Below are 12,993 nucleotides of genomic sequence, written 5' to 3'. Positions count from 1 at the left end.
AGTTGTTATGTCAATTGCGAAACCTATTTTTAAGTACTTATTTTCTGTTTTACGAGACATGTCATTCTCTTACAATATGTCACCTTTAATTTAAAAATTAAGTACTTATTTTCTTTGGCAAAACGGATCAGCAAGCAAAATTTGGTCAATTAATGCATACCGGCCATACATTTACATGCATCTTCACTACATCAAACTTAATTACGTAGATTCAAAGGAGGAGAAACGATAAAATGACTATTAATATGCAGATTAAATGCATATTCATGGTTTGAAAAATTCAGTAGTACTCGTAAAATTCTAACACTGTTAATTACTCGAATTGTTTTTGCAAATTGGTACCCTTAATCGAAAATTTATTTGGTGATCTTGGAACACCACCACATGATGGCTTAACACACTTATCCACCATATGTAGAGACCCCACTAAATTATTATATACTCTCCCTAATCCCAGCTGAGCATCTTGACTTGGTTTTTGTCGGTGCATTTTTCTTTCACCTTTTAATTTGTTTTACTTTGATAACTCAGCATCAGGTCCGAACATTTGGGAGATCAATTTTATCATTCAATAATGGAGGCATAATTTTTTTTGAAAAGGGTAGTTGGTAGATGTGGAGTGATAACCGCCTGTACTCGGAGGGGGGCCCCTTTTCCAACAAAAATTAGTGAAAAACCTGCACATTTAGTGGTGGAGCCCACATCAATGCGTGGTTAAAACTGAAAACGCCTTTAGAACACCGTCATCACCCCGAAGCAATTAAAAACTTATCGTACGTATGTGAATGCATCTGCGCTAGAATTTTTTCCTCCTACAGCGACATGGTAAGATGCCTAGTGCCAACAATATAATAAGACCACCAAAGCTGACTACGTTCAATCTTAGGGCGGCTCCACTAGGATTTGATCAGGGACCAATCTCTCTCTATATATAACCCAGGACCTTAAGTTGTAACACAAACAAATCACATACTCCAGTTCCCAAGAAGTACTACAAAACAACATGGGGTATATGCCTGCGATAACCTTGGGGCAAACTTGTGTTATGCCACTTATCGGCATGGGAACTGCCGCATATCCTCCGTCAGATGTAGAAACTGCGAAAAACGCGATCGTTGAAGCCATCAGAGCTGGATATCGCCACTTCGACACCGCCTTTGCGTACCGCTCGGAGCAGCCACTTGGGGAGGCCATAGCCGAGGCTCTCCGTCTGGGACTCATCAAGTCTCGTGATGAACTCTTCATCACTACCAAGCTCTGGTGCAGCTTCGGTCACCGCGATCAAGTGGTTCCGGCCATCAAATTGAGCCTCCAGTAAGTTTCTCACATCGAAATGTGCATCACCAATTTTACTGTTCGTGTGCCACAAAATAGTAATTAATTTTGATATACATATAAAACGTTATATACGTATGTCACCGTGTCTGAGAAATTATTTAGACTACCGGGAACACGGCCACATACAAGGTTTTAAATAGTGGTAGTGCACTTCGAATCGGTAACAGTAGTAGAATATTACTAACGTGTATTGTGAATCAGGTGTCAGGTCCGTGAATTTTTATAAATCATTTTTGGAGTTATAGCACTTGAAGAGGTTGTAGTAGCGGGCTAAAGATTGAATACAAAGCAATACGTTACGTATTCAGAGTCGACCAACAGCCGATAGATGTAAATTTTGATAACACCGATGAAAAAGTAAAGGTCACTAAGGAAGCAAGGGCAGAACTACATGCAAGGGTGGGTGCCGGCACCCCACTTCGGCAATAAATATATACACACACTACTGTAGTAAGATTTAATTTCCGTTTGATAAAAAAAAAAAAAAAAAAGGTAGTAAGATTTCAGTTGGTTGAACTTTAAGTTTTGCCACCCCTTATAAAAATCCTGGTTATACCACTGCCACGAAGAGAAGAGCTCGAAATCCCTAAAAAAGAGGTCCCCGTATGGTCAGTGAACTTAATTAACTTAAACTTAACTTAAATATAAAAATTGTTCTTATTTGATTATTTTTTTTCGCATTTGTTAGGTTTGCGTCAAATTTTTGTGGGTTATTGATTCATCTCAAAGAAAGGAATCAGAAAAGTAAATTTTTTTAATTCTACCCAAGTATTTTGATAAATAACCATTTTTTTAGCAAAAAAAAAAATCATTTTTTGGCCTAAAAAGTGATTATTTCTCAAATTACTTGGACAGAAGTAAAAAAAATTTACTTTTCCGATTCCTCTCATCGAAACAAATTAATGACTCACAAAAACTTGACGCAAAACTAACAAATGCAAAAAAAAATCAAATGAGGACAAAATTTTAAATTTTAAATTAAGTTTAAATTAAGAAGGAGTTTTTTAACAATTTTTATTTATTTATTATTTATTATGATAGTATATCGACTGCTTCTTTCTCTATTATCAAAGGGTAAGGGTATCGATCTAATTAGTATCGGAAAACTGATACATGGCAACAAATACGTAATCTACAGTCAAAATGGCGTGCCCAACTAATCCTCTGTCCTCCCAACACCATAAACACATGGTTGACCGGTAATTCCGGAAATTCAAATACCAAGAAAGATTTGTAGGGAATCACGCAAGAAAAAAGACATTTGGGCCTATTCCGGATTCCACAAAAATTTAGAAAAATATTCATAAATTTTTGAATATTATTTTATGGGCCCCTGTAAAAATCAGCTCTAACGAACATCGGTAAGTATTACTTTTGAATTCGTAGGGCGAAACTGCTCAGTTCGCCCCTACGAATCCAAAAGTAATACTTACCAATGTCCGTTGGAGCTAATTTTTTACATGGCCCCATAAAATAATATTCAAAAATTTATGGATATTTTTCTAGATTTTTGTGGGACTCGAAATGAACCCAAACGCATTTTTCCTTGCGTAATTCTATGCAAATCTTCCTTGCAAATAGCTAGACTATTTTCCTGAAAGAACAAATATTTCTATTAGCTGTATTTTTAGGGAAAGAGTCACAAGTGCGCTGAACACGTTACTCATTGACTAGTAGGAGTAGTAGTATCTAGCAGCCACATTTACCGCTCGGCCAATCAATGTGCAGATCATCTTGCTAAATTGGGTGCTGAACAAACAGATGAACTTGTGTTTGTTATGGACATACCTGTCGCTATGAGAGAATTTGTCTTGAGAGATAGCCTGAACATCAGGCAAACGCTAGATTAGTTCCTAGGTCCCCTAGTTTCTATAAGACTAACTAATATGTGTGTAACCCTTATGTGGTACTCTGCTCCGTAATCGTTTTATGAACTTCCGTTTGACAAAAAAAAAGTTTGTAGCAGTTAATTGAGAAAATAAAAGGGCAAATTTCACTCAGACCCCTTGAGGTATCTGACAATGACAGAAGGTACCCCTCAGTTTTCAAAAATGATAGAGACCTCCCCTATTTCATAGTTTGGGTTTCATTCCGTTAGTTCCAGACGGAAAATGTATGAAAAATGAAATCTTCAATTTTATTTAGTTCTATGGCTATCTTAGGGCTCTTGTTGAAAGTCTTAGAGCAAAAAATTAATTATGATTCTTTAGAATAAAATGATCAGAAAAATAAGATCTTCGCATCGATTCAAACGGATTGAAAATTGAAGCACTTAAGTATCTTTTCTTCATTTGGTTCTATGACTCTCTCAGGGGCTTTCATTGAAAGCTTGGGATCAAAAATTAACTATGACCATTTAAGATAAAATGATAAAAAAAATAAAAATCTTAGCACTGCTTCAAACGAATTAAAAATTGGAGTACTTAAGTATCTGCTCTTTATTTGGTTCTACAGTTTTCTTAGGGCTCTCATTGAAAGCCCTAAATCAAAAATTAATTATGATCATTTAGGATAAAATAATCAAAAAAATAAGATCTTCGCACTGATTTAAACGGATTGAAAATTTGAGCACTTAAGTAACTCCTTTTCGTTTAGTTCTATGGCTACCTTAGAGCTCTCATTGAAAATCTTAGAACCAAAAAATAATTATGACACTTTAGGATAAAATAATCAGAAAAATAAGATCTTTGCACCGATTCAAATGGATTGAAAATTGGAGCACTTATGTATTTGCTCTTCATTGAAAGCCCTAAAACCAAATGAAGAGCAGAAATTTAAATGCTTCAATTTTTAATCTGTTTGAATCGGTGTGAATATTTTATTTTTTTAATCATTTTATCTTAAATGATCATAATTAATTTTTGGCTCTAGGACGTTCAATGAGAGCCCTAGGAGAGTCATAGAACCAAATAACAGATACTTTTAAGTACTCCAATTTTTAATTCATTTGAATCAGTGCGAAGATCTTACTTTTCTTATCATTTTATCATAAATAATCATAATTAATTTTTTGCTCTAGGACTTTCAATGAGAGCTTTAAGATAACTGTAAAACTAAATAAAATTGAAGATTTCATTTTCCGTGCATTTCCGTACATTTTCCATCCATCTCACTAGAGGAACTAATAGAATGAAACCCAAACTGTGAAATAGGGGAGGTCTCTGTCATTTTGAAAACTGAAGGGTACATTCTGTTATTGTCAGATACCTCAGGGGTCTGAGTGAAATTTGCACAAAATAAAAAGCATCTTTGTCTGTTTGGTGTTGACTGGCAACGACCGAATCAATTACTACTGGTAGTAAATTAAATAAAATTGTTTTTGTTGACTGATTGATTTTGGTGCAGGAATCTTCAACTGGAGTACGTGGATCTGTATCTGATACACTGGCCAATTAGACTGACCCAACATATTAACAGTACCCCAGTCCCAAAAGACCATATTGTTCCCATGGATATTAAGTCAGTGTGGGAAGGCATGGAGGAGTGCCAGAAACTTGGATTCACCAAAGCCATTGGCGTCAGTAATTTCTCTTGCAGAAAGCTTGATGAGCTCCTCTCCGTAGCCCAAATCCCTCCGGCTGTCAATCAAGTATATATACTCCTATATATAACTGATCCAGACTATAAATTCTACCATCTTTGTTTTCTCCTTTCCAAAAAAAGAAAAAGAAAAAGAAAAGACAGATCTTTGTTAATTTTCACTAAAACGTGTGCTTTTTTGTAGGATATGTTTTGCATTAGAGATCCCAACTTCAATCTCAGTGATTGGAGATGTACTATGCGTCAAATTTCTCCTAAATTTTTTTGCTTTAATTTATTTTCTCAACTGCTTCGTTTCCTTTTTATAATATCAATTGTTTCAAGTTTAATTTTCTAAGATTTTCATAAAACAAGCATCGGTGCACAATGTCTCTCGTTCAATTTTTGTTTTTTAATTCTACCAACTATTTGAGTACTCATGCTACAATTCCCTTCCCCACACCTCTTCATCCAATTTCTATTTTCAAGATTTTCCATATATAGCACAAACATGTCGTGTGCACAACTCTAGTTTAATGGACAAATGAGAAAATGTTTGATGGGTTTGATTTTTCTGTTGTTTGCTTATTGGTAAAGGTGGAGATGAACCCTCTTTGGAATCAAAAGCAACTGAGGGAGTTCTGTAAGGAAAAGGGCATTCACGTAACTGCATACTCTCCTTTGGGTGCCAATGGTACTAAATGGGGTGACAATAGAATTGTGGAGTGTGATGTCCTTGACGAGATAGCCAAGGCTAGAGGAAAAACCACTGCCCAGGTAATTACACTTAGTCGACTTTGTTTAATTGTTTATTACTATAAGCAAACGTCCGGACCAGCTTGCGAGCATTACGACTAATTTAGGGGCCCTAAAGCCAACGATCGGGCAAATCTTCTTATGGACCCAATTTAGAGTGTTTGGGCTCCATTGAATTCGAACATTCGACTCATGAAAAACAACCACTTATTTACTTTGTTCATGCTCATTAGCCCATGTTAGTCAACTTTGTTACATGATATTTCAATTACTAAAGGAACTTCGATCAAGGGACGAAAAAAAAATTTATTACTAAATTTTTTTATCACTCTAATTCAATGGCCCATGCGGCAAGAGTTAAAGAGATATTGGAAGTAAGTGAACCCCGAAAGCGAATTTTAATTCTTTGTTTGACTTTTAGGAACCTACTTAATTGGTCAAATGACTTATTTTGTTGACTAATCTCTTAGCGTGTTATGTACTTGTTGAGTTGGTAATTTTGAAAAGTCATGTTCCTCACTTTACAAACTTGAAGAGAGAAATCTAAACCGGAATAGTTCCTGGTTTGAACAAAGAAGATTTTGTTGACTAATCTCCTTTTTTTTTTTTGGTACGGCAAAAGAAGATTTCATTAATTTTTGAACAAAGTGTAACTAAAGAGAACAAAGAGACCGGCATCAAAATCAATGAGGAATATCCCAACTATTTTGGCACCTGAGCACCGGACTATCATATGCCTTCCAAGACCCAAGAGAAGACGGAGTTGGCGAGAAGCCAAGTCACAAAGAACAAAGAAACAAATAATATATTCCCTCCGTCCCAATTTGTTTGTCCAATCTTGAGTTTTTAACTTATTAAGGAAACCAAATCTGATCCATTGATTTGAATATTTACATCATCTTATCCATTGATTTTGAAATTAGACAGTCAATTTGAGATATGCACAAATCAAAAGAGGGACAAATAAATCGGGACGAAATTAAGAAGTACAAACAATAAAACTATGAGTACACTATTTAGCGTACACCAAATGTACACCACGCACGTGGTAAAACTAATAAGTAAACCATTACCATATCAATAGCAGCCTCACTAATAGCTATAAGCCGAAAGTTGGGTTTTTTGACTTTATCGTGGATATTTTTAAAAATATGAGGGTAAAAGTACAAAAAAAAAATCTATTTTTTTGATTCCTCTCGTCGAGACGAATTAATAATCCACAAAAGTTTGGTACAAAACTAATAGACATAATTTTTTTTTGAAATAAGGACAAAAGGCCCAAAAAAAAAAAAAAAAAACTAAGGAGAACAACTGAAAATTGTCCACGAGAGTTTCATTAAGAATTGTTTGAACTAAATTAATTGCCCCTAAAGACAGGAGGTAACTTTGCTACTTTTTATTTTTATTTTTTTTCCACGAAAGTTAGTATTGTTATTAGAATAATTAAATTAACACTTTAAAAGAGTTGAACTCTTGACCTTCTTACATCTAGCACCTTAGTGCACCCCTGATGTCGTTGGGCTAAAAGCCTCTTGGCAGGTATTTTTTTACTATTTACTATATTTTTTTAGGATCTCACCAAAAGAAATTGAATTAATTATTCGTTTTGATGAAAGAAGTCAGAGAAGTACAAAAGTAGACAATAGTTGAAAGAACTTTAGAAAAGACAAATGGAAGTTAGTTTTATTTTACCGTGAAACTAACAAAAAATCAAAAAAATTAAGTACAAAGAAAAAGACACATGGATATGAGTCATATGACCCACCTTTTACATATATACATACACACACTTAGAATCCAATGAGAGATCCCATACGGTCTTACTGTGCGGGACTCCCCTTTTCCGATCGAATTGCGACAATCAGAGCCGCTCAATGTGTTCAGAATGTAATTTTAAGGGTACCCGCTAGAAATCAGCAAAAACAATGATCGGAAAGGGCTTGATCCGAGCAGTTTTTTACTGATCAGCAAAAAAAAAATTATTTTCGGATCAAGCCCTTCCCGATCATTTTTTTTTGCTGATTTCTAGCGAGTACCCTTAAAATCACTTTCTGATCACTTTGAACGGCTCGGATCGTCGCAATTCGATCGGAAAAGGGGAATCCCGCGGTATCCCTCATTGGATCCGGACTCTATATATGTGTGTGTGTATATATATAGACTCTATATATGCATACACATATATAGAGTCCACTAATGCTAACTGCATAGACAATGGAATACATACTCCATGCACATTTTGGAACCCGTTTTAGGTTTCACAAGCATGATCGGAGCCGCTCATTTGGTTCAAAATATTTTGTTTAGGGCCTATGTAAAAAATCATTTCAACCGAATACTGGTAGGGGTCTTTACGAAACAACCAACTTTGTCCTAGAATTCAGGCCAAATTTTGGGACAAAATTGGATGTTTTGTAAAGGCTTTTACTGGTATCTGGTAAAACTTATTTTTTGCAGGGACCTTAAACCAAATATTTTAAGCAAAATGAGCGACTTCGATCATGCTTGTGGGACCCGAAACGGGTCCCAAAATGATCTGTGCATGGAGTATGTACTCCATTGTCTATGCAGCTAGCACAACTCTATAGAGTCTATATATACACACACACACACACACACACACACACACACACACACATATATATATATATATATATATATATATATAGAATCCGGATCCAATGAGGGATCCCGCGCAGCCTTACCGTGCGGGACTCCCCTTTCCCGTTCGAATTGCAACGATCCGAGCCGCTCAAAGTGATCAGAACGTGATTTTAAGGATACTCGCGAGAAATCAGCAAAAAAAATAATCGGGAAGGGCTTGATCCGAATAGTTTTCTATTGAACAGTTCAGTAAAAAACTGCTCAGATCAAGTCCTTCCAGATTATTTTTTTTGCTGATTTCTTGAGGGTACCTTTAAAATCACGTTTTGCACATTTTAAACGGCTCGGATCGTCGCAATTCGATCGGAAAATGAGAGTCCCGCACGGTAAGGCCGTGCGGCATCCCTCATTGGATCCCAAGTGTGTGTGTGTGTGTGTGTGTGTGTATATATATATATATATATATATATATATATATATATATAGAGAGAGAGAGAGAGAGAGAGAGAGAGAGAGAGAGAGAGAGAGAAATTCATTGAGAAACTAATTATCGATCCCTTGTGTTAATTTGCAGGTGTCTCTGAGATGGGTTTATGAACAAGGGGTGAGTATAGTAACAAAGAGCTTCAACAAGCAAAGGATGAGGGAAAACCTTGGGATATTTGATTGGTCACTAACAGAGGAAGAATCAAACAAGATCAATCAGCTTCCTCAGCGTAAAGGAGTCACCATGGCTTCTATTTTGGGACCCCACGATTTGGTGTTGGAGATTGATGCAGAGATCTGAAGTCTATATCTATATCTATATCTATATCTATATGTGTGTGTGTGTAAACATGGATAAAGTTTTGAGATGGTTTTTACACTTTTGTATCACAATTCTTGAGTTCTTGTTGGATACTAGGAATACATATATATTGCCTCTTGTTTTGTAATAAAGCGGAATAATTGTTTACAAATAGTGGGAATAATGTTTATTTATTATAATCAGGATCAATATTCAGTATGTATGATCTTTCACCTTTTTTCTTTTTTCGTTTTTTAAGTTATCAGTCTTTCTGCTAAGGTTTTTATTTTTCAAAAGCTTATTTTCTGTTTTACGAGACAAATTATTCTCTCACAATACATCACCTTTAATTCATAAAAAGAACTTATTTGAGTTATATAGCGAAACAGAGCCTGTGATATGGATTTGGGGTTCCTGTAATGCCTCAAAGCAATACACCTCATAGTGCCTCCGGTTGTGGGTCCTCTGTAATCTATATCGGTTATCTAAATCGTTCATTTTGTTGGAAATGTTGAATGGATCACTCATACAAAAAATCAAATTGATAGGATATTTGTGACAATAAGGTTGGATACCATTCTCTTTACAAAAATAGATGGACAATATGATTAGAGAATAAAATATAAGACAAATGTGTCTCAATCATATTTGTACCAATGACCAATCAATATGATTTTTTGCACACATGTTATGCTCAACATGCCTGAAAAAATGAACAGTCCCAATCAAAAATGTAGACGCCACAATCTGGAATCGAAATAAAGCAAAGGAAAGGTGGGATCTTCATCTCCCAAGAAGGTTATGCGAAGGAAGCTCTCAAGAAATAATTTTTTTTTTTTCGGATTCTCAAGAAATTCAAACATGGCTAATTGCAAACCAATTAGCATACCGGTGGAATGTGGAGTCAAGTTGTTAAGACTTGATCACGGAAAAAAGATGGATCCAACATATTTCAAGAGCTTGGTGGGAAGCTTGCACTACTTGACATGCACATGACCGGATATACTATTCGGAGTTGGAGTACTTTGTGAGTCGATTCATGGAGGAACCAACCATGACGTACTTAAAAATGGCTAAGAGGATTCTTCGCTACATCAAAGGTATACTTCATTTCGACCTATTTTATTCATCATCTAACAACTTTCAACTTGTTGGATTTAGTGACAGCGATTGGGCCGGAGACTTAGATGATCAAAAGAGTACAACCGGCTTCTTATTTTATAATATGGGTAACACAGCTTTCACTTGGAGTTCAAAGAAGCAACCGACAGTCACCCTTTCCACTTGTGAAGCCGAATATGTGGATGTCATGCTATCATAGCATTGCTATGTGCCTAAGGAACTTACTAAATGAGCTTAACTTTGCACAAGAAGAAGCAACGGACATATCGTAGACAATCAATCGGCGATAGCATTAGCCAAGAATCTGGTCTTCCATGATCGTAGCAAGCACATTGATACAAGATATCACTTCATAAGAAAATGCATGGCAAAGAAGGAGGTTCAATTGACATTCGCAAAGTCACAAGATCAAATTGTCAAAATTCTCACCAAGCTACTCAAGCATGAAGTTTTCTTCAAGCTAAGAACCCTCCTTGGAGTTAGTAAATCAAGTTTAAGGGAGGGTGTTTGATTTAGTTCTTGATCCAATATAATATTGTGGAAGCCCAAGTCAAGCCCAAGAGATAAATCCAAATATATATAGAAGATATTTTTGGAGGATTCTTAATATCGAGCTTCTAGAAGAATTCTCTATAAGAGCACATTGTCAAAATATATAGATTTTTTAGAGCACATGTATAAAGAATTCTCTATAAGAAATATCTTGTAAGGAATATCTTTAGCCTAGAATTATCCATAGAGTAGTATAAATAAGGGTGAGTTCTAGTCATTTTGTATCAAGCCAAAATATTTAAGTTGAATTGTAATACAAATAACCCTTCCTCCATCCTTGTCTTAAACACATCTTCCTCTATCAAATACTAAAAATCTCCTCATCTTCCAACAAAAATGAAGGCATATGCTTAATACATGATGCATTAATCTAAAAACACTCTAATTTCCAAGTGTGTTTTCGTTTGCCATCAACTTGGCATTTTTGTCAACTTTTAGAGCCATCATGATGATCCATTTAAAATGATGATTCTTTTTAACTTGAAGATTGTTGTTTTTAATTTTCTTCTTTAAAAACATACTCCTTTTTCTTTGCTTTTCTGACTAATCCAAGTTGGGTACGTGCCTCATTTGATATTGATGGTTGTAACAATCCGAAAATTTTATTATTAATACTATCATTTAATTAGTGTTATTAATAATAAAATTAATTATTTTTCTTGATAAGATAAATACAAAAAAAGAATTATCCAATTTTAATTATTTTCAATTACTTGCACGCATGCATACAATTCCTTCTATCTCTCCCTCTCCTACTCAGTCTCAACCTCCTCTCCCTGATCGTATCTCCACCATTATTTTCGTCCACCTCAAGCCAAGAGTTAGAATTCCATTAAAACTCAATTTTATCAACTTTTATAAAAAAATTCTCTTATATATACCCCATTAATCCGACCCTAGGGCATACCACAAAATTCTCCACGCACCACCAGTCCAGAGAGAGAGAAATCGGAGAAAAATCAAACTCCAATCCATGGAGTTCTAGAGAGAGAAAGAAAGAGAGAGAGAAGTGGGTTTGCATTCCAAAGCCAACCGAAACCCGAATTGATCATTCCAATCACTTCCCTCAACCCCAAGCACCCCCAAGCATCGTTCAATTCGAGCCCAAGGTCCCCCGATCGCCAAAACCGAAGTTGTCTTCTCCAAAAACTCAAGTTTCGTTTTAAAATCAATTCGGCCCGAACCAAGGTATTATAATCCATTCCAAACACTCCTCTAAGTATATTAAGTGTTTTTAAGCCTAACCCTATGCCCTAAATGGACCCATGCATCAAAACTGTGACGAAAAACCAAAAAAACGGAATCTGGACCGTACCTTGCGGCCGCAACCTGCGGACCGCAAGAACCAGTCGCGAGTTTGCGGCTAGGCTCCCCACAGCAAGGTCAAACCAGTCAAACCTTCCGGCAGGTTCTGTTTCGTTTTGAATCGATTTTTCGACCTTCCGAACATCGTTTTTGACCCCCAAACTATTTTTCCTAGACTTTTCACACCTCAAAGATCATAACTTGTAAAGATCATATTTTTTTATTTAATTATCTATTTATTAAATTATTTATTCGTTATCTATCAAAGTTTACAAACGAAAAATCTTTGCGACCTTCCAAACAACATTTTAACACCCAAACTAATTTTTCCTAGACTTCTTGCATCTCAAAGATAATATCTGGTTAAATTAATATTTTTTTATTTAATCTACTATTTATTTTTATTTCTATAGCGTTTCCAATCAAAAATTCTTTACGACCTTATAAACGTTATTATAAATGCCCGAATAATTTTATTTCGATTCTCTATATTCTGAAGATGAAATTTTGTTAACCATAACATATTTTAATTTGTAAATTATTTATTATCTATTTAATTCACTTTCGGCCACTTTAATTAACGTCTTTATTTAAAGTAATCCCGTGACCCTCCGAACTCAACTTTTGACACTCAACTGATTGCATAGGACCCCTAGAACCTTTATTAAGGTCGTGATAAATATTTTAATATTTTTTTATCTAATTAATGTATTTAATTGATTTTTAATTAATCTATTATCTTAGAATTAATTAATAAGAGCTCAGAAAATTTTCCTTTTTAATTCCTTTTAAAACTCTTACTTTATTATTAACATTGTGACCATACAAGATTAAGGGCAACGGCCCGTTCATAATAAGTTGCGTGATTGCATTGTTTATTAATTGTGTTGCGGGATTGCATTGTTTATTAATTGTTTTAATTATTATTATCGATTTGTTATATATTGCATCGATACTTGATTTGAATGCTAGATTGGACCCTAGAGACATGGGATGGTATTGCGAGTAGA

The 12,993-nt window shown here is 35.2% G+C and overlaps 1 protein-coding gene across 1 annotated transcript; it reads left to right on the top strand.

The window, feature by feature from the left end:
- Nucleotides 1–794: 794 nt before the first annotated feature.
- On the top strand, nt 795–9,223 carry LOC131301441 (D-galacturonate reductase-like). Its single transcript, XM_058327743.1, has 4 exons — nt 795–1,314; nt 4,684–4,927; nt 5,455–5,634; nt 8,792–9,223. The coding sequence occupies exons 1-4, from the start codon at nt 1,004–1,006 to the stop codon at nt 9,002–9,004; spliced, it is 948 nt and encodes a 315-aa protein (XP_058183726.1). The 5' UTR covers nt 795–1,003; the 3' UTR covers nt 9,005–9,223.
- The last annotated feature ends 3,770 nt before the right edge of the window (nt 9,224–12,993 follow it).

This window comes from Rhododendron vialii, chromosome 9a (assembly GCF_030253575.1).
Source record: "Rhododendron vialii isolate Sample 1 chromosome 9a, ASM3025357v1".
Taxonomy (NCBI): Eukaryota; Viridiplantae; Streptophyta; class Magnoliopsida; order Ericales; family Ericaceae; genus Rhododendron; species Rhododendron vialii.
The sequence above is the reverse complement of the archived record's forward strand: the minus strand, read 5'-3'. Positions and strand labels throughout refer to the sequence as shown.

Excerpts from the sequence above, each read along its gene's own strand:
- LOC131301441 (XM_058327743.1), top strand. The coding sequence starts at position 1,004 with ATGGGGTATATGCCTGCGATAACCTTGGGGCAAACTTGTGTTATGCCA. Across the intron at positions 1,315-4,683 it reads GCCATCAAATTGAGCCTCCA|GAATCTTCAACTGGAGTACG; the intron begins GTAAGTTTCTCA and ends ATTTTGGTGCAG. Across the intron at positions 4,928-5,454 it reads TCCCTCCGGCTGTCAATCAA|GTGGAGATGAACCCTCTTTG; the intron begins GTATATATACTC and ends TTATTGGTAAAG.